The sequence below is a fragment of the Salmo salar genome, chromosome ssa06 (genome assembly GCF_905237065.1).
Source record: "Salmo salar chromosome ssa06, Ssal_v3.1, whole genome shotgun sequence".
In the NCBI taxonomy this organism is placed as follows: Eukaryota; Metazoa; Chordata; class Actinopteri; order Salmoniformes; family Salmonidae; genus Salmo; species Salmo salar.
Window position 1 is genome coordinate 93,297,143 of NC_059447.1, and position 27,500 is coordinate 93,324,642.

Consider the following 27,500-nt stretch of genomic DNA (forward strand, 5'->3'; position numbering starts at 1 on the left):
CTAGCCCCAGAGGAGAACGGCTGGCTAGCTCCCAGAGGAGAACGGCTGGCTAGCTCCCAGAGGAGAACGGCTGGCTAGCTCCCAGAGGAGAACGGCTGGCTAGCTCCCAGAGGAGAACGGCTGGCTAGCTCCCAGAGGAGAACGGCTGGCTAGCTCCCAGAGGAGAACGGCTAGCTCCCAGAACTATCTTATTGACTTGTTGCTCATTTTATAAAATAAGATTTACTTTTTTTTTTTAAATCATTAAATGCCTGGCAGCTAGTCTCTCTCTCTCTCTCTCTCTCTCTCTCTCTCTCTCTCTCTCTCTCTCTCTCTCTCTCTCTCTCTCTCTCCTCTCTCTCTCTCTCCTCTCTCTCTCTCTCTCTCTCTCTCTCTCTCTCTCTCTCTCTCTCTCTCTCTCTCTCTCTCTCTCTCTCTCTCTCTCTCTCTCTCTCTCTCTCTCTCTCTCTCTCTCTCTCTCTCTCTCTCTCTCTCTCTCTCTCTCTCTCTCTCTCTCTCTCTCTCTCTCTCTCTCTCTCTCTCTCTCTCTCTCTCTCTCTCTCTCTCTCTCTCTCTCTCTCTCTCTCTCTCTCTCTCTCTCTCTCTCTCTCTCTCTCTCTCTCTCTCTCTCTCTCTCTCTTCTCTCTCTCTCTCTCTCTCTCTCTCTCTCTCTCTCTCTCTCTCTCTCTCTCTCTCTCTCTCTCTCTCTCTCTCTCTCTCTCTCTCTCTCTCTCTCTCTCTCTCTCTCTCTCTCTCAGAAAATGTGTAAAGTCCTGTTCGTCTTCCTCTTTGGTCCAGGATGCATTGCATGGTGTCGTTGACAGAGATGTTCCGTCATTGGTTGAATTCCTAAAACGCCCCACCCAGCAGACGGTCGACCAATCGCGTTCGCCGTGTCACGCGGTTGCTTTAAATCAATAACACCACCTGTATTAACCAGACCGATACCGTCTAACCCAGTTAATCAATAACACCACCTGTATTAACCAGACCGATACCATCTAACCCAGTTAATCAATAACACCACCTGTATTAACCAGACCGATACCATCTGACCCAGTTAATCAATAACACCACCTGTATTAACCAGACCAATACCATCTAACCCAGTTAATCAATAACACCACCTGTATTAACCAGACCGATACCATCTAACCCAGTTAATCAATAACACCACCTGTATTAACCAGACCCGATACCATCTAACCCAGTTAATCAATAACACCTGTATTAACCAGACCAATACCATCTAACCCAGTTAATCAATAACACCTGTATTAACCAGACCGATACCGTCTAACCCAGTTAATCAATAACACCACCTGTATTAACCAGACCGATACCGTCTAACCCAGTTAATCAATAACACCTGTATTAACCAGACCAATACCATCTAACCCAGTTAATCAATAACACCACCTGTATTAACCAGACCAATACCGTCTAACCCAGTTAATCAATAACACCACCTGTATTAACCAGACCAATACCGTCTAACCCAGTTAATCAATAACACCACCTGTATTAACCAGACCGATACCATCTAACCCAGTTAATCAATAACACCACCTGTATTAACCAGACCGATACCGTCTAACCCAGTTAATCAATAACACCTGTATTAACCAGACCGATACCATCTAACCCAGTTAATCAATAACACCTGTATTAACCAGACCGATACCATCTAACCCAGTTAATCAATAACACCACCTGTATTAACCAGACCAATACCATCTAACCCAGTTAATCAATAACACCACCTGTATTAACCAGACCGATATCATCTAACACAGTTAATCAATAACACCACCTGTATTAACCAGACCGATACCATCTGACCCAGTTAATCAATAACACCACCTGTATTAACCAGACCGATACCATCTAACCCAGTTAATCAATAACACCACCTGTATTAACCAGACCGATACCATCTAACCCAGTTAATCAATAACACCACCTGTATTAACCAGACTGTAATAATCTTATGTGACATAGTTTTTAACCAAAGGCACATGTACTGTCTGAATGTATAATTGTATTAATGGATATATAGCCGTCTCTGAGAAACATCAACTTCCTAATTTAATGACATTGAATATTGATCTTGACCCCCCAAAAAAAAAATCGGTACTGGCCCTAAAAAAAAAAAATGCATTACGGTTGTTCTCTGGATGGCGCCGGCCGAGACGCCACACCGGGCCGAGACTCCACGCCGGATGGCGCCGGCCCACTTCAAGCACTGACGACAGGTCAAAGAGATGTCTGTCTGTCTGTCTGTCTTACCTGCTCCACCAGTCTTCACAGCTGTTCTCCCCTTCTTCCCCTCCTGCTGATCCTTCAGAGTCTCATACACTATCTGGATCACTGGGATAGTGAAGGCCTAGGCAGTGAGAGAGAGAGGGATGGAAAGGGGAGAGGAAGGGGCAGTGAGAGAGAGAGGGATGGAAAGGGGAGAGGAAGGGGCAGTGAGAGAGAGAGGGATGGAAAGGGGAGAGGAAGGGGCAGTGAGAGAGAGAGGGATGGAAAGGGGAGAGGAAGGGGCAGTGAGAGAGAGAGGGATGGAAAGGGGAGAGGAAGGGGCAGTGAGAGAGAGAGGGATGGAAAGGGGAGAGGAAGGGGCAGTGAGAGAGAGAGGGATGGAAAGGGGAGAGGAAGGGGCAGTGAGAGAGAGAGGGATGGAAAGGGGAGAGGAAGGGGCAGTGAGAGAGAGAGGGATGGAAAGGGGAGAGGAAGGGGCAGTGAGAGAGAGAGGGATGGAAAGGGGAGAGGAAGGGGCAGTGAGAGAGAGAGGGATGGAAAGGGGAGAGGAAGGGGCAGTGAGAGAGAGAGGGATGGAAAGGGGAGAGGAAGGGGCAGTGAGAGAGAGAGGGATGGAAAGGGGAGAGGAAGGGGCAGTGAGAGAGAGGGATGGAAAGGGGAGAGGAAGGGGCAGTGAGAGAGAGGGATGGAAAGGGGAGAGGAAGGGGCAGTGAGAGAGAGGGATGGAAAGGGGAGAGGAAGGGGCAGTGAGAGAGAGAGGGATGGAAAGGGGAGAGGAAGGGGCAGTGAGAGAGAGAGGGATGGAAAGGGGAGAGGAAGGGGCAGTGAGAGAGAGAGGGATGGAAAAGGGGAGAGGAAGGGGCGGTAAGAGAGGGGGATGGAAAGGGGAGAGGAAGGGGCAGTGAGAGAGAGAGGGATGGAAAGGGGAGAGGAAGGGGCAGTGAGTGAGAGAGAGGGATGGAAAGGGGAGAGGAAGGGGCAGTAAAAGAGAGAGAGGGATGGAAAGGGGAGAGGAAGGGGCGGTAAAAGAGAGAGGGGGATGGAAAGGGGAGAGGAAGGGGCAGTGAGAGAGAGAGGGATGGAAAGGGGAGAGGAAGGGGCAGTGAGAGAGAGGGATGGAAAGGGGAGAGGAAGGGGCAGTGAGAGAGAGAGGGATGGAAAGGGGAGAGGAAGGGGCAGTGAGAGAGAGAGGGATGGAAAGGGGAGAGGAAGGGGCAGTGAGAGAGAGAGGGATGGAAAGGGGAGAGGAAGGGGCAGTGAGAGAGAGAGGGATGGAAAGGGGAGAGGAAGGGGCAGTGAGAGAGAGAGGGATGGAAAGGGGAGAGGAAGGGGCAGTGAGAGAGAGGGATGGAAAGGGGAGAGGAAGGGGCAGTGAGAGAGAGAGGGATGGAAAGGGGAGAGGAAGGGGCAGTGAGAGAGAGAGGGATGGAAAGGGGAGAGGAAGGGGCAGTAAAAGAGAGAGAGGGATGGAAAGGGGAGAGGAAGGGGCAGTGAGAGAGAGAGGGATGGAAAGGGGAGAGGAAGGGGCAGTAAAAGAGAGAGGGATGGAAAGGGGAGAGGAAGGGGCAGTGAGAGAGGGATGGAAAGGGGAGAGGAAGGGGCAGTGAGAGAGGGGGATGGAAAGGGGAGAGGAAGGGGCAGTGAGAGAGGGGGATGGAAAGGGGAGAGGAAGGGGCAGTAAGAGAGAGGGGGATGAAAAGGGGAGAGGAAGGGGCGGTGAGAGAGAGGGGGATGGAAAGGGGAGAGGAAGGGGCAGTAAGGAGAGAGAGGGATGGAAAGGGGAGAGGAAGGGGCAGTGAGAGAGAGGGATGGAAAGGGGAGAGGAAGGGGCAGTGAGAGAGGGGGATGGAAAGGGGAGAGGAAGGGGCAGTGAGAGAGAGGGGGATGGAAAGGGGAGAGGAAGGGGCGGTGAGAGAGAGGGGGATGGAAAGGGGAGAGGAAGGGGCAGTGAGAGAGGGATGGAAAGGGGAGAGGAAGGGGCAGTAAGAGAGAGGGATGGAAAGGGGAGAGGAAGGGGCAGTAAAAGAGAGAGGGGGATGGAAAGGGGAGAGGAAGGGGCAGTAAAGAGAGAGAGGGATGGAAAGGGGAGAGGAAGGGGCAGTAAAAGAGAGAGAGGGATGGAAAGGGGAGAGGAAGGGGCAGTAAGAGAGAGGGATGGAAAGGGGAGAGGAAGGGGCAGTGAGAGAGAGGGATGGAAAGGGGAGAGGAAGGGGCAGTGAGAGAGGGGGATGGAAAGGGGAGAGGAAGGGGCAGTGAGAGAGGGGGATGGAAAGGGGAGAGGAAGGGGCAGTGAGAGAGAGGGGGATGGAAAGGGGAGAGGAAGGGGCGGTGAGAGAGAGAGGGATGGAAAGGGGAGAGGAAGGGGCAGTGAGAGAGAGGGGGATGGAAAGGGGAGAGGAAGGGGCAGTGAGAGAGGGGGGATGGAAAAGGGGAGAGGAAGGGGCAGTGAGAGAGAGGGATGGAAAGGGGAGAGGAAGGGGCAGTGAGAGAGGGGGATGGAAAAGGGGAGAGGAAGGGGCAGTGAGAGAGAGGGATGGAAAGGGGAGAGGAAGGGGCAGTGAGAGAGAGGGGGATGGAAAGGGGAGAGGAAGGGGCAGTGAGATAGAGGGGGATGGAAAGGGGAGAGGAAGGGGCAGAGAGAGAGAGGGGGATGGAAAGGGCAGTATTTTATGTTTTGAATTAATGTCAACTTGTGGGTAGTTACAATATTATACATTTAGATTTCAATCTCGACCTTTACATTTTATTGACAGTAGTACCACGGGAGAAAGGAATGCCAAATGCCATTAGACCAGAGTCCAGTAGGTTCTGGTTGGGACCAGAGTCCAGTAGGTTGAGACTAGTGTCCAGTAGGTTCTGGTTTAGACCAGTAGGTTCTGGTTGAGACCAGTGTCCAGTAGGTTCTGGTTGAGACCAGAGTCCAGTAGGTTCTGGTTGAGACCAGAGTCCAGTAGGTTCTGGTTGAGACCAGAGTCCAGTAGGTTCTGGTTGAGACCAGTGTCCAGTAGGTTCTGGTTGAGACCAGTGTCCAGTAGGTTCTGGTTGAGACCAGTGTCCAGTAGGTTCTGGTTGAGACCAGAGTCCAGTAGGTTAAGACCAGAGTCCAGTAGGTTCTGGTTGAGACCAGAGTCCAGTAGGTTCTGGTTTAGACCAGAGTCCAGTAGGTTCTGGTTGAGACCAGAGTCCAGTAGGTTGAGACCAGAGTCCAGTAGGTTCTGGTTTAGACCAGAGTCCAGTAGGTTCTGGTTTAGACCAGAGTCCAGTAGGTTCTGGTTTAGACCAGAGTCCAGTAGGTTCTGGTTTAGACCAGAGTCCAGTAGGTTCTGGTTTAGACCAGAGTCCAGTAGGTTCTGGTTTAGACCAGAGTCCAGTAGGTTCTGGTTTAGACCAGAGTCCAGTAGGTTCTGGTTTAGACCAGAGTCCAGTAGGTTCTGGTTGGGACTAGAGTCCAGTAGGTTCTGGTTGGGACTAGAGTCCAGTAGGTTCTGGTTGGGACTAGAGTCCAGTAGGTCCACTAGAAGTCGGGACTTTAACAGGTAGACAGCGACCTGTAGCTTGGAGGAACATTCAGGAAGTACATGCATTCCACCACAAACCGTCCCAACATAAAGCTCCCAGCTACTATCCAATCAAACTGTCCCAACATAAAGCTCCCAGCTACTATCCAATCAAACTGTCCCAACATAAACCTCCCAGCTACTATCCAATCAAACTGTCCCAACATAAACCTCCCAGCTACTATCCAATCAAACTGTCCCAACATAAACCTCCCAGCTACTATCCAATCAAACTGTCCCAACATAAACCTCCCAGCTACTATCCAATCAAACTGTCCCAACATAAAGCTCCCAGCTACTATCCAATCAAACTGTCCCAACATAAAGCTCCCAGCTACTATCCAATCAAACTGTCTCAACATAAACCTCCCAGCTACTATCCAATCAAACTGTCCCAACATAAAGCTCCCAGCTACTATCCAATCAAACCGTCCAGCTACTATCCAATCAAAGCCACCTTGACATTATCCCACCCCTGGTAAGCCACTATTGGCTTAAAAATAATTATAAAAAATGGCTGGTTCGAACCCTGAATGCTGATTGGATGAAAATACATTGTATATCAGACCAAGGGTATGACAAAAGATATCTTCACTCTTCTTATTAGGTTGGTAACATGTTTATATATATATATAACATGTTTATAACAGCAATAATGCCCGTCTGGTTGTTTAGTGAGCCAATACGGAGCCAGTTAGCCGTGCTAGTATTTATAGCGGTCCTGTCCGTAGACTTTCCTCTAAAACCCTTCTCAAATGAACTTGTTACCTGCAAAGTAAACTTACCTGACAGAAAGATCAGATTATTCCTTTGAATTGGGCGGCCATTGTTTTTTCAAACTGTGCCGTGACAGGTGTGGCAGCAGCAGCAGTAGCAGTAGTAGTAGGCCTAACAGAAACATGGCTAGACCCGATGAAATCCTCTTTCTAAATGCTCAGATAAAAATTGGTCTTTTGATGCGATTTAAATATTGACATGGACTCAGAACATCCGTTTCCCTTGTTTGTCTACGAATAAGTGTAATATTGAGAAAAGAAAATAACAGAATTGTAGAAAATGCAGAAGAGTTATAAATTATTTGGGGCCCCTTTAGTTGTTTATGATCCATTTATTTGACCAGGTATATTGACAGAAAACACATTGTACACTAAGGACCTGGGGAACAGGAGAAAACAACGGGCCTATTTGAAAGCTAGAAATGTCTCATTAGTTTTAAAACTAGCTAGAAAAAGGTTTAGAGAACTCTTGCAGGAGATTTCTGCTCGAGTGTAAATGATTAAATAATTCTACCCTGAATTTAGAGATATGGTCTATATAGCCTGTAGAGCGAGTAACTAAAGTGTTTTAAGCATAAGTCTCAGGAGATTGACTATAATAAAAGAGGAATTGGTTGGCTGTGTGTTTGAGTAAATATCAACAACTGTTAACCCTAGCTTGAACCCTCCAGGTTTCCTTCATCTCAGAGTAGTAAAATACTGGTCGGCAGAATCAGGATTTACGGTTTTGACAGTTCTGAGGAAGAGGACAATTAACTCTTGATGTTAGTGTGTAATGTGTGTGCGTAAACGAGGAGCCTGGTATATAATAATGTTCTGTAAAATGGACGGCAGAACGTTCTCGTCAATAAACTGTACGAACGTTTTGCAGAAAGCCGAGTCCTTGCCTAATTATTATTATTATTATTATTATTAAACCCAGTGTCTTACACAAACCTTTGGGAATTAGTCAAGGCTTATCGATTGTTAATTATTTATCATTAGGATAGAAAAGTCCCGTATCAAGAGCCCCTGAACTCTAGTCGATGCCGGTTTTGACACCGTATGGAGGAAAGGCGTTTTGTACTCACCCCCGTCTTCCCGCTTCCAGTCTCTGCCGCCTGAAAACAACACAAATCAGACACAGCTGGAGTCAATACGCCGAACGTGGCGAGGAATCATCAGTCGTTTAGTTTTAACCGGTTTCTCACCATGAGTACGTCTCCTCCTCCCAGGATCAACGGAATGGACTCGGCCTGGATGTCTGTAGGGAGGCTGGGACACAGTCAGTAGTTACGACAGTGGAAAGTCAGATTAACAGAATAGTTTGTTTACAACGTCAACGTGACCTTGTAATAACAATATTGTAACTGACACTGGGTTTATAAGCGCGGATACCGACTCTGCCTCTCGAGTACGCCGGACTTCGGGCTCAGAAGGTCGAGGGTTCGAGACCTGCTTCCTACCCGTTTCATTACAATATCCATAATAATCCTGTTGATATGGACACGTCTGAAATCGGGTTAGTGATGGGACTTTTGATAAAAAGCATAAAAATCGACAATCAAAATAAACGTCTTACCACATTGGCCACGGTTTTTTGTTGCATAGACTATTTTATTCGGAGTTAGGATCCGTTATAGACATGATTGGTTGATCGTAGATAGGGGCGGGTGGCCCTGTATAAACAAACTCACTTCCTTCCTTCCTTCCTTAACAGCTCCGCAAACCGGAAGTAGTATGAATGATCTGACTGCTGAGAGGCCGTATCGGCGTAACTGCTGCCACGGTCAATGCAGACTGCTGATTTAAAAGGGGCTGCCACAGTCAATGCAGACTGCTGATTTAAAGGGGCTGCCACGGTCAATGCAGACTGCTGATTTAAAGGGGCTGCCACGGTCAATGCAGACTGCTGATTTAAAAGGGGCTGCCACGGTCAATGCAGACTGCTGATTTAAAAGGGGCTGCCACGGTCAGTGCAGACTGCTGATTTAAAGGGGCTGCCACGGTCAATGCAGACTGCTGATTTAAAGGGGCTGCCTCAGTCAATGCAGACTGCTGATTTAAAAGGGGCTGCCACGGTCAGTGCAGACTGCTGATTTAAAGGGGCTGCCACGGTCAGTGCAGACTGCTGATTTAAAGGGGCTGCCTCAGTCAATGCAGACTGCTGATTTAAAAGGGGCTGCCACGGTCAGTGCAGACTGCTGATTTAAAGGGGCTGCCACGGTCAGTGCAGACTGCTGATTTAAAGGCGCTGCCACGGTCAGTGCAGACTGCTGATTTAAAGGGGCTGCCACGGTCAGTGCAGACTGCTGATTTAAAATGGGCTGCCACGGTCAATGCAGACTGCTGATTTAAAGGGGCTGCCACGGTCAGTGCAGACTGCTGATTTAAAGGGGCTGCCACGGTCAGAGGGAAGTTTGCGCAGATCAAAAACGCCACTGGAACGCCGAATAAAACGGATTACGGGTGCGTTCGTTAATTCACTCCAGAGTGGGCGTTGGTAAATAAAGAGCGTTTTGCTCTCAGAGCGCACACTGACCGAGGAGTTAGGGTTGATCCGAGCGTTCTGACCTCACAACGCCAGTCAAACACCCAAGCTACAGGCTAGCTACTTCCAGACGTAAACACAGCTCACTATCCTCAGACGCACTGACCGAGGAGTTAGGGTTGATCCGAGCGTTCTGACCTCACAACGCCAGTCAAACACCCAAGCTAACTGGCTAACGTTGGCTAGCTTGCTAGCTACTTCCAGACACATAATTCAACACCTCACTCTGAACATTTAACTCTCCCTAGCAGAGCTGGTTAGGCTGTTTTCATGTTATCCAGGGCATATTGGTGACTAACTGTGCTGCTGGCAACAATATAATGACGCTTTTTTTTTTGCTAGGCTACCTGCTTTTTTGCATTTACATTTTAGTCATTTAGCAGACGCTCTTATCCAGAGCGACTTACAGTAGAGTGCATACATGTTTATTACATTTTAAACACTGGCCCCCCAGTGGGAATCGAACCCACAACCCTGGCGTTGCAAGCGCCATGCTCTACCAACTGAGCTACAGTGGGACTGACACCGGCCATATTCCACAGGTGTTGAGAGTTGATAAATCCAGCAGTTATTTTGTTACCTGACACACTCAGAAGAGTGATCTGAAATCGGAGTAGACGACCAGAGTGAATTTACCAACGCGATCTAATTCGACAGATTGCTCAGAAAACGTTGGTTTAATAATCGGTGTATGATAAATTAGATTTTTTTAATTGCCGCAGGTTAAACTAAGCAGAGTAAGAGGATCACATAACTAATGCTATAGACAGCCTTGTGCCACAATCAAGTTTAATATCGAATTATTAGTGTGCATGTAGATGGCACCTACACCTGCATTGCTTGCTGTTTGGGGTTTTAGGCTGGGTTTCTGTACAGCACTTTGAGATATCAGCTGATGTAAGAGCTTTATAAATACATTTGATGTTAACGTTATCAATGAATACAGGAGTGTCAACGCGCAGTCAGTCCCTCTAGTCCGTATGGATAACTTCATGAGACATTTATGGTCACTGATAAAAAATAAAATATGTTTAGCATTAAAAACAGAGTTAAAACAACACGGGAATATATAGCAAAACGACATAACACCCTGGCTAACTACATATCTCAGTGGAGTCGCGACGACTCGGGGCGGAATGCACCTCCGGTAACATCGAGTCGCTGTCAACCGATATGACGAAACAGCCGGTGGTCGGTAATAATACACAACAAAAAGTATGGATTTCAGGTAAAATAAGTCACGCAGCTACACAGGACAAACATAGGTACAGGTCAAAGGGTTTAAAGGTAGAGATTTGAGACCAACTCCATTGCTGTGATGGACATGGTGGACTAGAGAAAACCTGGACTAACTTACAGCCAGTCCATCTCCTCGACTGCTTGTGCGATTTCAGGCATAACGCCCAATTCTGTGGACCAAAGGAAACCATTACTGGCAGAAAAAGGACTTCAATCAATCTGAAAATGTCTTAACTGATAGATAACTACTGATAACAGTAACAATACAGTTAAAAAAAACAATATATATTTTTCATTTCTTACCAGAAAACGCTGCCATATTTGCCAACGAGTTTTGACCAAAAACGGATGTGACGTCTTTCTTCTCGCTAATTTAATGTGTACGTCGCCACCAACTGGACCGGAAGTGAACTGGAAAACTATTTCAAATCCATTGTGCAAAGGGAAAAATAAAACATCATACAAAAGACAAATATAGATACACCAAAAAAAAACATCCCACTACTTCATTCATAGTCACTACTTCATTCATTATTGTTATTAACAAATCCATACAAAAAGTACATGGGGAACACAAGTATTTAATCTTTATTTAACTAGGCAAGACAGTTAAAAACAAATTGTTATTTACACTGACGGCCTAGCAAAAGGCAAAAGGCCTCCTGCGGGTTGGGGGATGCGATTGAAATATATATATATATATATATATATATTTATATATATATATATATATATATATATATATATATATATATATATATATATATATATATATATATATATATATATATATATATAAAAAAAAATACATATACATATATATAAATATAGGACAAAACACACATCACGACAAGGGAGACAACACAACACTACATAAAGAGAGACCTAAGACAACATAGCAAGGCAGCAACATATGACAACACAGCATGGTAGCACCACAACATAACAAAAACATGGTAGCAGCACAAAACAAAATGCGGCACAAACATTATTGGGCCCAGACAACAGCACAAAGGTCAAGAAGGTAGAGACAACAATATATCACACAAAGCAGCCACAACTGTCAGTAAGAGTGTCCATGATTGAGTCTTTGAATGAAGAGATTGAGATAAAACTGTCCAGTTTGAGTGTTTGTTGCAGCTCGTTCCAGTCGCTAGCTGCAGCGAACTGAAAAGACGAGCGACCCAGGGATGTGTGTGCTTTGGGGACCTTTAACAGAATGTGACTGGCAGAACGGGTGTTGTATGTGGAGGATGAGGGCTGCAGTAGATATTTCAGATAGGGGGGAGTGAGGCCTAAGAGGGTTTTATAAATAAGCATCAATCAGTGGGTCTTGTGACGGGTATACAGAGATGACCAGTTTACAGAGGAGTATAGAGTGCAGTGAAATGTCCTATAAGGAGCATTGGTGGCAAATCTGATGGCTGAATGGTAAAGAACATCTAGCCGCTCGAGAGCACCCTTACCTGCCGATCTATAAATTATGTCTCCGTAATCTAGCATGGGTAGGATGGTCATCTGAATCAGGGTTAGTAAGGCAGCTGGGGTGAAAGAGGAGCGATTACGATAGAGGAAACCATGTCTACATTTAACCTTAGCCTGCAGCTTTGATATGTGAGGACAATATCACATTACACAAGGAACTTAGGGGTCATACACATATTTATAATATAAACAGTTTTTTTTGTTGGCAGAGTATTTAATTGTCTTAAAATATAGTTCAGTTTCTTTTTGCAAGGTAACAAAATGTGTTTTATTTGTAAGTCTGACATTTTGCTGCATCTTTTGAACTGATCTGAATGGTAGTAGCTGCTCTGAATTGTTTATTTTGGCCTTTTTAATGTAGTTTCCATAAAACGAGTACTTTTAAAATATTTTAGGTCATTATAATTGATATAAATCACACATATTAATAGCATCGACACATCTTATGAATCAGTGTATAATTTGATTCATTGTAACTCCGCCTTGGTAAAAACCACAGATGGGACAATAAGACAGATATTTCAACCGATGTAAAAATGTGAAGCATTTCCTCTCACTACCAAAGATGGTGATGAGAGGAAGCCCAGTGGCGGACAGGAGGAGAAGATGACCCGAGATGGATTTTGGCCGAAATTCTGCAAAAATATTCTCTTCGATGAAACATTTAAATCTGAAATAAAGTTTTCTCTTTCCAGAACTAGAATATGTAACAAACAGAGTGGACTACATTTCGTACTTGCTTGTTCTGCTCCACTATGATTCATTTTCTCTTTATTGGAAACGAAAGTCTCTGTTTCTATCTTGGGTTAGTTGTAATAGTCTTTGGTAAAACTGCCTAAATGTAAACCGCGTTTTGTTAAACAGTCCTTTTTGGTCCCATCCGACATTCCGTAGTTTGTGACAACTATCCACGCAAACATGGCTGATGTTAGCAACGTTGAAGTGGAAGATGAGAATATTTTGTATGATTTACTTATAAATACGGAATGGCCACCCGAAACCGACACTCAGGTTTGTATAAAATCTGATTCGGTTCATTATTAACATATAAACGGAAATGTCATGCCAAGTTGGAAGAGATTGTTCAGCCTGTAAATGAGCTAGCTAACGTTAGCTAGCTATCTAGCGTTAGTATCGTTACAGGGAGCTAATTGCTGTGTTAGCCACGTCGCACACATCTTCCACTCAGTCACTGTTGATAACACGTTATGGATTGGCATTGAATCAACATTACGTGCAGTTAAATATTCAGTCAACGTAAACAAAATCTATGAAAATAAGGAAGTTTATAACTTTAGCGTTGATGTGTAGTTGGATATTTTTTTAGTTTTAGTTTTTACTAGTCTGTTGTGAATTTGTTGTTGACGCTATCTGTCTTGACGTTACTATATTCTGTACTTTATCCAGGGAAGATGTTTTTGGGGTCCTAGTATCATCACACTTGTGCAAATTGGTTGTTTCCCAATGACACTGTAATTCAGGGTGTGTATAGAAAGATAAATAACCAACTGTAACTCTCTGTCATTTGCAGTTACGAGGCAACAAGGAGCACAGTTCATCTGTTATTGCCAAGGCTGTGACAGGTAAGACGGGTTCATCTAGGCATCTCCCCCCCTCCCCTCGCTGATCTGGTTTTTCATACTGTATTCGTTTTTTATTCATGTTAAGAATATATTGATCATATTGGAAGCAAGCCCAAGGTTGCCTCCCACGTCACCCTCTATTCCCCCCTAGTTTGACCAGAGCCTGCTGGGTCGTTCCACCTATTCGGTTTGAGAAGTCTAACTTGCTATTCAATTATTTGTTTTTATATTTCACCTAATTTTGACATTCTGTCATAAAGAGCACATGTTCAACTTAATACAAAACATTTTTTCCCAAGAGGTTAAATTTAACGAATGCTACTTTTCCATGAAGGAAAATTGTTTCGACTCCTTAAAAGTATTTTTTTTTGTGGTAGTGTAAGAAATTGGTTTGCTGTTACGATTTCAGATTTTAATATCCGATTAGTAGACCAAGGTGTGCTATACCCTTTAAGTTTTGTTATATGCTGTTTTCGTTAATCTACTCTGATTTCAAAGCACTCTCGTCTGAGTGTTCCAGAGCGCAGAATAACTGATGAATTACGAACGTGCAGCACCTGTTGGATATGATCAGTGTCGGTAAACGTGCAAAAAAAAAAAAAAACGTTATTAAAATGTTGTCAGCAGTACAATAATATTTTGGTCCACCTGCCACTGGGACAGGTAGATTTTAAGAGTCCCGGGGTGGTAATGTAGCGGATTGGCTGCCCGGGGTGGTAATGTAGCGGATTAGCTACCCGGGGTGGTAATGTGGGGGATTAGCTACCCGGGGTGGTAATGTGGCGGATTGGCTGCCCGGGGTGGTAATGTGGCGGATTAGCTGCCCGGGGTGGTAATGTGGCGGATTAGCTACCCGGGGTGGTAATGTGGTGGATTAGCTACCCGGGGTGGTAATGTGGTGGATTAGCTGCCCGGGGTGGTAATGTGGGGGATTAGCTGCCCGGGGTGGTAATGTGGGGGATTAGCTACCCGGGGTGGTAATGTGGCGGATTAGCCGCCCGGGGTGGTAATGTGGCGGATTAGCCGCCCGGGGTGGTAATGTGGCGGATTAGCCGCCCGGGGTGGTAATGTGGCGGATTAGCTATCCGGGTTTAAACTTGAAGTTGGAAAGATGAAGAGATGTGCAACGTTTAATAGACGAAGTGAGCTGCTTATCATCGTTAGTAAACACCCGAGTCACATGACTTGGTCCCACCTCTGGTAAACACTACCGTTAATAGGTGAGGTTTATCTACATGAAAATAAAGTTGTTCAATAAATCAATGAAGGCCTATTTAATTACCGTAATTTCCGGACTATTGAGCGCACCTGAATATAAGCCGCACCCACTGAATTAATTTAAAAAATATATATGTCTATAAGCCGCAGGTGCCTACCGGTACATTGAAACAAATGAACTTTACACAGGCTTTAACGAAACACGGCTTGTAACAAAAAATAAAAGATTTGCAGTAAACAGTAGCCTACCAAGAAAGTCATTGCTCCAGACCAAGCTCCCGTGCAGCAGCTCTATTTCCTTTTCCAACAGCCAGATCAATCGCCTTCAACTTGAAAGCTGCATCATATGCATTTCTCCATGTCTTTGCCATGATGAGGGTGACAAAATGACTACCGTAATCAGAATGATGGGAAGTTTGAGAGCGCTCGATTTAATCTAAACAGTAAACAAACATAGTTGTTTGACCTTAAAACCCGTTCGGCAATTTCATTGGTCTAATGAAAGCTTCATGCCGCCAAAAAACTGAGCACGTCACAGAATGTGTTTTTTTTTTTTATAAAAAAATTTGAAAGCGAGAAAAATCCATATATTAGCTGCGTCATTGTTTAAGCCGCGAGGTTCAAAGCCTGGGGAAAAAGTAGCGGCTTATAGTCCGGAAATTATGGTAGTTCTGACGGATATTTTCATGATGGGTCTCACTCATTTTGTCGGACGACCCTGCTACGTTTGACCAGAGCCCGGATTGGCGCCACGCCCCTACGGGGGGGATTGGCGCCACACCCCTACGGGGGGGGATTGGCGCCACGCCCCTACGGGGGGGGATTGGCGCCACGCCCCTACGGGGGGGGGGGATTAGCGCCACGCCCCTACGGGGGGGGATTAGCGCCACGCCCCTACGGGGGGGGGATTGGCGCCACGCCCCTACGGGGCACCATTTGGGAAGTAACTGAACGTTACATATGTGCTGGAAGACACTAGGACTTCCACTTCCTTGTGACGTGGATGTATGATCCTAGCCACTCTTCACCCTGTGTTCTCCATATCTGTTTTAGGGCCTTGTAGGTTCATCCTACACTACCTGTGGTACAGGTAAGCTCTTCATATCACTCACATCAAAATTCATCAACTATTTCATTACAATTTACCCCCATGTAGGCTGTAACTCCTTCCAGCTTAGTAAAACCGTATTATAGTTTTTGTCAAATTGACTTTACTAATGTTTATGCTATTGTATTGGTCCTGTTGTTGTGGTGTGTAACCAGCTGACTGATTTTTTTTTATTTTTTTAACTGTGATCTTGTACCAGTCCCTCGAGCTCCTCTCTGCCGCCTGGCCTGGTCCGACTGGCCAACAAGCAGATCAGCTGGCAGCTGGTGCTAGCAAGGTACAGTACAGTACAGTACACACGCACCGTCCCGCACCAGACCAGACCACACCCTTCATACATTCACATTGTCGTAATAGTTGAAGTCGTGTTGAATGGACCAAACTGCAGGCGGAATGTGGATACTCATCTTTTAATGTAAAGAATAATAAATGAAAGCAAAGTATACACAGGAAAACAATAAACACGAAACTCACGACATGCTAACAGGCTAACAGGCTAACATGCTAACAGGCTAACAGGCTAACATGCTAACTACAACCAAAAAGACTAGCAGTGTTAGCACAACCACCCACAAACCCAAGTGACAAACATACTCCTAAATATATGACTCCCAATCAGGAACAACGATCCCCAGCTGTTCCTGATCAGGAGTCACAAGACTTACACAGAAACAGACATACTAGACAACACATACAGACTTCTTCTGCTACGTCCTGACCAAAATACTACACCACTACTCCCTCTGCTGGTCAGGACGTGACACACATGAAGTCTGACCTCTGACCTTTTTTGTTTTTGTTTATTTTGCCTTTATTTTGACCTCAGGGTTCATTTAGTCAGATTTAGTTTGTCATATGATTTATTTTACCTTTATTTAACTCGGTAAGTCAGTTAAGAACAAATTCTTATTTACAATGACGGCCTAACAGGGAACAGTGGGTTAACTGCCTTGTTCAGGGACAGAACGACAGATTTTTACCTTGTCAGCTCGGGGATTCGAACTTGCAACCTTTCGGTTACTAGTCCAACGCTCTAACCACTAGGCTACCTGCTGGTTACTGGCCCAACGCTCTAACCACTAGGCTACCTGCTGGTTACTAGTCCCCAACGCTCTAACCACTAGGCTACCTGCTGGTTACTTGTCCAACGCTCTAACCACTAGGCTACCTGCTGGTTACTAGTCCAACGCTCTAACCACTAGGCTACCTGCTGGTTACTAGTCCAACGCTCTAACCACTAGGCTACCTGCTGGTTACTAGTCCAACGCTCTAACCACTAGGCTACCTGCTGGTTACTAGTCCAACGCTCTAACCATTAGGCTACCTGCTGGTTACTGGTCCAACGCTCTAACCACTAGGCTACCTGCTGGTTACTAGTCCAACGCTCTAACCACTAGGCTACCTGCTGGTTACTAGTCCAACGCTCTAACCACTAGGCTACCTGCTGGTTACTAGTCCAACGCTCTAACCACTAGGCTACCTGCTGGTTACTAGTCCAACGCTCTAACCACTAGGCTACCTGCTGGTTACTAGTCCAACGCTCTAACCACTAGGCTACCTGCTGGTTACTAGTCCAACGCTCTAACCACTAGGCTACCTGCTGGTTACTAGTCCAACGCTCTAACCACTGGGCTACCTGCTGGTTACTAGTCCAACGCTCTAACCACTAGGCTACCTGCTGGTTACTAGTCCAACGCTCTAACCACTGGGCTACCTGCTGGTTACTAGTCCAACGCTCTAACCACTGGGCTACCTGCTGGTTACTAGTCCAACGCTCTAACCACTGGGCTACCTGCTGGTTACTAGTCCAACGCTCTAACCACTAGGCTACCTGCTGGTTACTAGTCCAACGCTCTAACCACTGGGCTACCTGCTGGTTACTAGTCCAACGCTCTAACCACTAGGCTACCTGCTGGTTACTAGTCCAACGCTCTAACCACTAGGCTACCTGCTGGTTACTAGTCCAACGCTCTAACCACTGGGCTACCTGCTGGTTACTAGTCCAACGCTCTAACCACTAGGCTACCTGCTGGTTACTGGCCCAACGCTCTAACTACTAGGCTACCTGTCGCTCTAACCACTGGGCTACCTGCTGGTTACTAGTCCAACGCTCTAACCACTAGGCTACCTGCTGGTTACTAGTCCAACGCTCTAACCACTAGGCTACCTGCTGGTTACTAGTCCAACGCTCTAACCACTAGGCTACCTGCTGGTTACTGGCCCAACGCTCTAACTACTAGGCTACCTGTCGCTCTAACCACTGGGCTACCTGCTGGTTACTAGTCCAACGCTCTAACCACTAGGCTACCTGCTGGTTACTAGTCCAACGCTCTAACCACTGGGCTACCTGCTGGTTACTAGTCCAACGCTCTAACCACTGGGCTACCTGCTGGTTACTAGTCCAACGCTCTAACCACTAGGCTACCTGCTGGTTACTGGCCCAACGCTCTAACCACTGGGCTACCTGCTGGTTACTAGTCCAACGCTCTAACCACTAGGCTACCTGCTGGTTACTGGCCCAACGCTCTAACTACTAGGCTACCTGTCGCTCTAACCACTGGGCTACCTGCTGGTTACTAGTCCAACGCTCTAACCACTGGGCTACCTGCTGGTTACTAGTCCAACGCTCTAACCACTGGGCTACCTGCTGGTTACTAGTCCAACGCTCTAACCACTAGGCTACCTGCTGGTTACTGGCCCAACGCTCTAACCACTGGGCTACCTGCTGGTTACTAGTCCAACGCTCTAACCAGTAGGCTACCTGCTGGTTACTAGTCCAACGCTCTAACCACTAGGCTACCTGCCTCCTCTAACCACTAGGCTACCTGCTGGTTACTAGTCCAATGCTCTAACCGCTGGGCTACCTGCTGGTTAGAAGGGCTTAGAAGTCCTAATTCTCTCTCCTTCATCTCTCTCCAGTAATGGGAAGCTGCTGGCTGTGGTTCAGGACCAGTGTGTTGAGATCAGGTAATGATGTGAGATAGTATGTCCGTTCTAAACTAAAATGACTCAAAATGTTTAAAAAGTTTATCAGATGTTCTGTCTACTCAGTAGAAACCCTCCCAGTCAGCAGGGTGCTGTGTCTAACCGTAATGCCTAATACATAGAGGTCCATTTCACCTTTTTTAAGGTTACATGCAGTGTGTGTGTGTGTGTGTGTGTGTGTGTGTGTGTGTGTGTGTGTGTGTGTGTGTGTGTGTGTGTTTTTCTCCACCAGGTCTGCGAGGGATGACTTTGGCTCCGTCATTGGGAAGTGTCAGGGTAAGTATCTTCCAAATCAAAGAGGAATACGTGAAGCTACGAAACGCTTATCAACACTTTGGTTCCTACCCTGTCACAATAACTCCTCCCTGGCATTTTCATTTGTTGTAGTTGGAATAATCCTTCTATTTCCATGATTCCAACAGTTCACCAAAGTGTTTTGCTCTAAATTTTAATTCAAATCACAATTGCAACATTTGATTCAAAAATAAGTCCTAGATTGGGATCACTCACTACTCATAAAGCACCCTGGGATCACTCACTACTGCACCCTGGGATCACTCACTACCCATAAAGCACCCTGGGATCACTCACTACCCATAAAGCACCCTGGGATCACTCACTACCCATAAAGCACCCTGGGATCACTCACTACTCATAAAGCACCCTGGGATCACTCACTACTGCACCCTGGGATCACTCACTACCCATAAAGCACCCTGGGATCACTCACTACTCATAAAGCCCCCTGGGATCACTCACTACTCATAAAGCACCCTGGGATCACTCACTACCCATAAAGCACCCTGGGATCACTCACTACCCATAAAGCACCCTGGGATCACTCACTACTCATAAAGCACCCTGGGATCACTCACTACTGCACCCGGGGATCACTCACTACCCATAAAGCACCCTGGGATCACTCACTACCCATAAAGCACCCTGGGATCACTCACTACTCATAAAGCACCCTGGGATCACTCACTACTGCACCCTGGGATCACTCACTACTTCACCCTGGGATCACTCACTACTCATAAAGCCCCCTGGGATCACTCACTACTCACTACCCATAAAGCACCCTGGGATCACTCACTACCCATAAAGCACCCTGGGATCACTCACTACCCATAAAGCACCCTGGGATCACTCACTACTCATAAAGCACCCTGGGATCACTCACTACTGCACCCTGGGATCACTCACTACTGCACCCTGGGATCACTCACTACTGCACCCTGGGATCACTCACTACCCATAAAGCACCCTGGGATCACTCACTACCCATAAAGCACCCTGGGATCACTCACTACCCATAAAGGACCCTGGGATCACTCACTACTCACTACCCATAAAGCCCCCTGGGATCACTCACTACCCATAAAGCCCCCTGGGATCACTCACTACCCATAAAGCCCCCTGGGATCACTCACTACCCATAAAGCCCCCTGGGATCACTCACTACCCATAAAGCACCCTGGGATCACTCACTACCCATAAAGCACCCTGGGATCACTCACTACTCACTACCCATAAAGCCCCCTGGGATCACTCACTACTCATAAAGCACCCTGGGATCACTCACTACTCACTACCCATAAAGCACCCTGGGATCACTCACTACCCATAAAGCCCCCTGGGATCACTCACTACTCATAAAGCACCCTGGGATCACTCACTACTCCTAAAGCACCTGTAGAACCTTTATTATGAAATACTGTCTCGTACCGTCGAATAAGATAAAATACTTTGCTCTTTTTTATCTGACTCTCACCTTACCGGAGATGAACCAGACCTCATACACACAGATGTTTTGATTACCGTAATTTCCGGACTATAAGCCACAACTTTTTTCCCCACGCTTTGAATCTCGCGGCTTAATAAACAATGACGTGGCTAATATATGGATTTTTCCCGCTTTCAAATGTTTTGTTACAAGCCGTGTTTCGTTAAAGCCTGTGTCAAGTTCATTTGTTTCAATGTACCGGGAGGCACCTGCGATTTATTTATGTTCAAAATAATATTTTTTTTAAATTCAGTGGGTGCTGCTTATATTCAGGTGCGCTTAATAGTCTGGAAATTACGGTATTCTGATCTAGCGTGATGAGAATGAGTGAAGACAAGACAGAAAAGTCCAGGAGAAATTCTCTTTCAAGCTCTACAGTTTTGTCTGAGGTTTTGGTCCGTCCCATGGCGTTGGACCCAGGTTTAGTCGTCATATGACTAGAAGAATGACTGAGTGAATATAATCAGAATATTTTGAAGTTTGGCCTTTCGTTATCTGACATTGGACTTTTGCTCTGAGTGGATTTTTCTATGACCGTAGTGTCTGTGTTTATGCGCAGTTGGTAGGATACACTGGTGGACCAACACACCTGATTCACCTCCTCCAGTTCCTAATCACCATGACTACATCACAGGCTAAAGCTGGGCGTCACCCTTCACAATTCTGCCTGTGAATTAGCAGTCCCAGTCAGGTTTCTGAGATGGGAGACTAAATACTCAGAGGCACGCAGCCGTCACCGACGCTCGAAGACGCGGTCTGAAGGCTACCGATCCCCTCTTTCCAAGGTGTTGGTTTTTATTGGCCCAGTCTGCATCGCTCTTGCAGTGTGAGATGGGAAAGTTGATCAGCATTAGCCAATGAGAGCAGTGTTTTCCATTCCGCTTCTTATTAAACTTGGCTATTTTTCATTTTAAACGTTTCAATTGGCTAGTCCGTGAAGCCCTCTACCGCTAGAATGAAGGATATGCATCTCCTCGTGCTCTATTGGTTGGATAGGCGCCTGTCCGTCACAAAGCCAGCGACGACAAGGAAACACAGTCTGCTTTCTGTCCCGCCTCCTGGTACAAGTTGTCTTTCTCTACGCAGAGAAACCCAGGGAGAGATTTCTCGACACAGAGAAACCCAGGGAGAGATTTCTCTACGCAGGGGAGCCCAGGGAGAGATTTCTCTACGCAGGGGAGCCCAGGGAGAGATTTCTCTACACAGAGAAACCCAGGGAGAGATTTCTCTACGCAGGGGAGCCCAGGGAGAGATTTCTCTACGCAGGGGAGCCCAGGGAGAGATTTCTCTACACAGAGAAACCCAGGGAGAGATTTCTCTCCGCAGAGGAACCCAGGGAGAGATTTCTCTCCGCAGAGAAACCCAGGGAGAGATTTCTCTCCGCAGAGGAACCCAGGGAGAGATTTCTCTCCGCAGAGGAACCCAGGGAGAGATTTCTCTCCGCAGAGAAACCCAGGGAGAGAGCATGATGTTTGTGAAAAAGTGGAGTCGAAATCCTCTTAGCCTAATTATTGTTTTCTGTCCCCATTTTTCCTTTGGCCTGTTTCACATAGCCAGCCAGGCTGAGTAGTGGCTCATAGTAGACAATTTACTGCAGGTGTTGACCAGTTCATACAGTGTGTTTGGAAACTATTCAGACAACTTGACTTTCTCCAAATTTTGATTTGTTACAGCCTTACTCTAAAATGGATGATTTTTTTTTTATCATCATTCTACACGCACTACCCCATAATGACAAAGCGAAAGCAGGTTTTTAGAAATTATTTGCAAATCTATCAAAAATATAAACCATATTTACAGAAGTATTCAGACCCTTTTCTAGGAGACTGTAAATTGATCTCAGGTGAATCCTGTTTCTATGAATTATCCTTGATGTTTCTACAACTTGATTGGAGTCCACCTGTGGTAAATTCAATTGATTGGACATGATTTGGAAAGGCACACACCTGTCTATATAAGGTCCCACAGTTGACAGTGCATGTCAGAGCAAAAACCAAGCCATGAGGTCGAAGGAATTGTCCGTAAATCTCCAAGACAGGATTGTGTCGAGGCACAGATCTGGGGGAAGGGTACCAAAACATTTCTGCAGCATTGAAGGTCCCCAAGAACACAGTGGCCTCCATCATTCTTAATGGAAGAAGTTTGGAACCACCAAGACTCTTCCTAGAGCTGGCTGCCCGGCCAAACTGAGCAATCTGGGGAGAAGGGCCTTGGTCAGGGAGGTGACCAAGAACCCGATGGTCACTAAGACAGAGCTCCTCTGTGGAGATGGGAGAACCTTCCAGAAGGACAACCATCTCTGCAGCACTCCACCAATCAGGCCTTTATGGTAGAGTGGCCAGATAGAAGCCCCTCAGTAAAAGGCACATTGGAGTTTGCCAGAAAGGCACCTAAAGACTCTGACTAGAAGAAACAAGATTCTCTGGTCTGATGAAACCAAGATTGAACTCTTTGGCCTGAAAGCCAAGCGTCACGTCTGGAGGAAACCTGGCACCATCCCTACGGTGAAGCATGGTGGTGGCAGCATCATGCTGTGGGGATGTTTTTTAGCAGCAGGGACTGGGAGACTAGTCAGGATCGAGGGAAAGATGAACGGAGCAAAGTACAGAGAGATCCTTGATGAAAACCTGCTCCAGAGCACTCAGGACCTCAGACTGAGGCGAAGGTTCACCTTCCAACAGGACAACGACCCTAACCACACAGCCAAGACAACACAGGAGTGGCTTCAGGACAAGTCTCTGAATGTCCTTGAGTGGCCCAGCCAGAGCCCGGACTTGAACCCGATCAAACATCTCTGGAGAGACCTGAAAATAGCGACGTTCCCCATCCAACCTGACAGAGCTTGAGAGGATCTGCAGAGAAGAATGGGACAAACTCCCCAAATACAGGTGTGCCAAGCTTGTAGCGTCATACCCAAGAAGACTCGAGGCTGTAATCGCTGCCAAAGGTGCTTCAACAAAGTACTGAGTAAAGGGTCTGAATATTTATTTAAATGTGATTTCAATTTTTTTATTTTTATATATTAACCAACACTACAAAAAAAAGTTTTTGCTTTGTCATTATGGGGTGTAGATGAGGAAAATAATTTAATCCATTTCAGAATAAGGCTGCAACGTAACAAAGGGGATAAAGTTTAGGGGTGTGAATACTTTCCGAAGGCATTGCATAAGGTGTCTAACAGACTGAATAAAGTCCATCTCCTATCCTCCCTTTTTGTCATTCACAAATCACGCTACGTGGTTACGTTTCCATGGTATCGCATCAGGGCAATTAAAACAAAAGGATTTCCTAGGTTTAATTGCCTAGGATGTCGTGACTTGCCAGACAGTGACGCTAAAGTGAGTGACTCTGGTCTCGTCAGTCAGTGTAGCCTAACGAATCACATTGGAGAGGGAGGGGAAGAGGGAGGAGAGAGAGAGAGAGGGGGAGAGAGAGAGAGGGGGAGAGAGAGAGAGAGGGAGGGGGAGAGAGAGATTAGTCTGCCTAATTTGCGTAGGCGGCTGGTGATTATCTACAGATGAAGGAGTAAAACTTTCTATGAAGGTGGTGAATCATCACTTCAGGAACATTCTGGAGTGTGAAGAGGTTTTATTCTGGTCCGGTTATTATCGTTAGGGCTCCCTCCGGGAATCCAGGCATTTATTTTAAAATTGAATTTTAACAATATTCAGAAATGCATTGACCTCAGTAAGGAATCCTATAGCTGTCCGACTTAATCGTCGGACGTGAACAGAATTCATGAGTGATGCATATTTCCTGCCACTTTCTGACGAGGGAACTAGAGTGGACGTCTACCCACTTTGTGTTGCCGTTAGCAATGATGCTAATCTTAAACCCTCCCCCCTAAAAAATAAAAAAGTATAAATGAATTGTTAACTAGGAAGTAGCCTATGCTTACCTGGCAGAATGATTATTATGATTTTGTTTTTAGTCAATCCAGTGGGGTATTTGTTTTGCAAACTACAAATCGCATGTGCACTTCATATATACACTGCAATATCAAATCAAATTTTATTGGTCACATACACATGGTTAGCAGGTGTTAATGGTCACGTGGTTAGCAGATGGTATTGGTCACATGGTTAGCAGGTGTTAATGGTCACGTGGTTAGCAGGTGTTAATGCGAGTGTAGCGAAATGCTTGTGCTTCTAGTTCCGACAGTGCAGTAATATCTAACAAGTAACCTAACAATTTCACAACAACTACCTTCTACACACAAGTGTAAAGGAATGAGTAAGAATATGTACATATAAATATATGGATGAGTGATGGCCGAACGGCATAGACAAGATGCAGTAGATGGTATAGAGTACAGTATATACATATGAGATGAGCAATGTAGGGTAAATAAACATTATATAAAGTGGCATTGTTTAAAGTGGCTAGTGATGCATTACATCAAGATGCAGTAGATGGTATAGAGTACAGTATACACATATGAGATGAGTAATGTAGGGTATGTAAACATTATATGAAGCGGCATTGTTTATAAGGTGGCTTGTGATACATTACATCAGGATGGTATAAAGTACAGTATATACAATACAACAGCCTCTTGCTAGGTGAGCACTTGAATTACATGGTAAGAATGCCTCCCCCAGGCTGTTTTCTTCTATTTGGCTGAACACTCCTTATGTAGTGGAAAACAATCAGAGAGAGAAGACCCAGGTTAAATGAAGAAGTCAGTTAGATGAAGACGTAGTATTTTCATTTATTCTATGCCATTACATCACCCAAAATGGCGTCCTCTCATCACCCAAAATGGCGTCCTCTCATCACCCAAAATGGCGTGCTCTCATCACCCAAAATGGCTGCTCTCATCACCCAAAATGGCGTCCTCTCATCACCCAAAATGGCGTGCTCTCATCACCCAAAATGGCGTCCTCTCATCACCCAAAATGGCGTCCTCTCATCACCCAAAATGGCTGCTCTCATCACCCAAAATGGCTGCTCTCATCACCCAAAATGGCTGCTCTCATCACCCAAAATGGCGTGCTCTCATCACCCAAAATGGCTGCTCTCATCACCCAAAATGGCTGCTCTCATCACCCAAAATGGCTTGCTCTCATCACCCAAAATGGCTGCTCTCATCACCCAAAATGGCTGCTCTCATCACCCAAAATGGGTCCTCTCATCACCCAAAATGGGTCCTCTCATCACCCAAAATGGCTGCTCTCATCACCCAAAATGGCTGCTCTCATCACCCAAAATGCGTGCTCTCATCACCCAAAATGGGTACAACTCGTATGCGTTTGTACTTGTATTTTTAGACAAAAGTTAAATAGTTACAGCACAAACAATGCTATTCAAAATGTTTTGCTGGATATTTCAACTCGGTATGGTAAAGACTCAAACTACAGGAATAACTGTTGTTTTTAACGCGAGGCTAAGCGACGTTAGGATTTTGAAAGTGTGATGCTCACACACACACACACACACACACACACACCACACACTGTGAACTCCAATGTGCCGTCATTGCTCAGCTTTTGTGTGAGCCTGTTGTGCTGCCGTATCAGAGTAGACTGGAAGTGATTTTTTTTTTGTAGTCTTTACTCAAACCAATCGTCACTGTGACCCTGTAAAGGGGGACAGATTTGAGTTGTATCAGCTTGAACATTGAGAAAGTACATTTGAACTTTTATTAGGTTATTGTTAATTAAACGCTCAACTTATTAGTGGCTTGAACTCTAAACAGATGGAAAGAAATTGTTCATATTAAGTTGATTGAACTTTGAGTATCCATTTAAAAAAAAAATCTTAACTTCAACTTTTTTTGGTGCAATAAAGCATATTTCTTTGTGTTTCCCAACGTCAAAGAAAGCATTTAATCCATTTTTTTTTTTAACACCACAACTTAATGAAGAAAGCACTATGTCACATTGGAGAAGTTTTTAATTAACAGTAGCCGAACAGAGAATTCAGGAGGGAACGTTAATGCTCCTGTCGGTCTTGTTCAAAGCCTTTTCCAGTAGCTTCAGAACTCGTGTAGAAAGTTTCCTCAACTAACAGACCACTTTAACTACAACGACGCTTACAGTTACCCTCCCTCCCCCCTCTCCCCCTCCTTCCTCCCTCTCCCTCCCTCCCTCCCTTCCCTCCCTCCCTCCCTCCCTCCCTCCTCCCTCCCTCCCTCCCTCCCTCCCTCCCTCCCTCCCTCCCTCCCCCTTCTCTCTCTCTCTCTCTCTCTCTCCCCCTTTCCCTCTCTCTCTCTCTCCCCCCTTTCCCTCTCTCTCTCTCTCTCTCTCTCCCCCCCTTTCCCTCTCTCTCTCTCTCTCTCTCTCCCCCTTTCCCTCTCTCTCTCTCTCTCTCTCTCTCTCTCTCTCTCCCCTCTTTCCCTCTCTCTCTCTCTCTCCCCCTTTCCCTCTCTCTCTCTCTCTCTCTCCCCCCTTTCCCTCTCTCTCTCTCTCTCTCCCACTGCCTGCCTCTCTCTCTCTCTCCCCCTGCCTGCCTCTCTCTCTCTCTCCCCCTGCCTGCCTCTCTCTCTCTCCCCCTGCCTGCCTCTCTCTCTCTCCCCCCTCTCTCTCTCTCTCACTCCCCCCTGCCAGGCCTTCCTTTCCTCCTCCCCCCCTCTCCCCCTTCCTCCCTCTCTCTCTCTGGATGTTTATCGACCTTAGTTGAATGCACTGACTGAAGTCGCCCTGGATAAAAGCGTCTGCTAAATGACCAACCTTAAAATAAAAAAAATGTAGTTGCAAAGCATGCTGGGTATTACACTAATCACTTCTCCATTTTCTGATTGCTTAAATTCTAATAGTTTTCTTATTTCAGCATGTGACGTAAAAGAGAATTATTATGCCATCTAAACTGCTGTGAAAATATATTTTCCATAAGAAAAAATATTGTATTTTCAGCTGTTTTTTGAAGCTGGTATACAGAAACGAACTCAACAACGGGGAGCGTAGAAATAACCAAAGTAGAACAGATCTACCACTTCTTTAGATTTGCTTTTTTTTTTTAATGACAGTGACTGATCTATAACGCATTTT

At 45.8% G+C, this 27,500-nt stretch overlaps 2 protein-coding genes across 4 annotated transcripts in view; one reads left to right on the forward strand and one right to left on the reverse strand.

Moving 5' to 3' along the window:
- ddx1 (DEAD (Asp-Glu-Ala-Asp) box helicase 1) overlaps positions 1-10,733 on the reverse strand; it is a 62,720-nt gene extending 51,987 nt beyond the window's left edge. For all 3 annotated transcript variants that reach the window (XM_045721212.1, XM_045721211.1, XM_045721213.1), the window contains exons 1-5: positions 10,650-10,733; positions 10,465-10,516; positions 7,768-7,831; positions 7,648-7,677; positions 2,269-2,365 (exon numbers count right to left, since the gene is read on the reverse strand). In XM_045721212.1, coding sequence (XP_045577168.1) covers positions 2,269-2,365; positions 7,648-7,677; positions 7,768-7,831; positions 10,465-10,516; positions 10,650-10,665 — 259 coding nt within the window. In that variant the 5' untranslated portion in view covers positions 10,666-10,733. The remainder of the gene's footprint in view (positions 1-2,268; positions 2,366-7,647; positions 7,678-7,767; positions 7,832-10,464; positions 10,517-10,649) is intronic.
- A 1,978-nt stretch (positions 10,734-12,711) lies between these two features.
- nbas (NBAS subunit of NRZ tethering complex) overlaps positions 12,712-27,500 on the forward strand; it is a 307,080-nt gene continuing 292,291 nt past the window's right edge. Inside the window, exons 1-6 of the mRNA XM_045721215.1 lie at positions 12,712-12,842; positions 13,363-13,414; positions 15,686-15,722; positions 15,940-16,017; positions 18,660-18,707; positions 18,958-19,001. Coding sequence (XP_045577171.1) covers positions 12,750-12,842; positions 13,363-13,414; positions 15,686-15,722; positions 15,940-16,017; positions 18,660-18,707; positions 18,958-19,001 — 352 coding nt within the window. The 5' untranslated portion in view covers positions 12,712-12,749. The remainder of the gene's footprint in view (positions 12,843-13,362; positions 13,415-15,685; positions 15,723-15,939; positions 16,018-18,659; positions 18,708-18,957; positions 19,002-27,500) is intronic.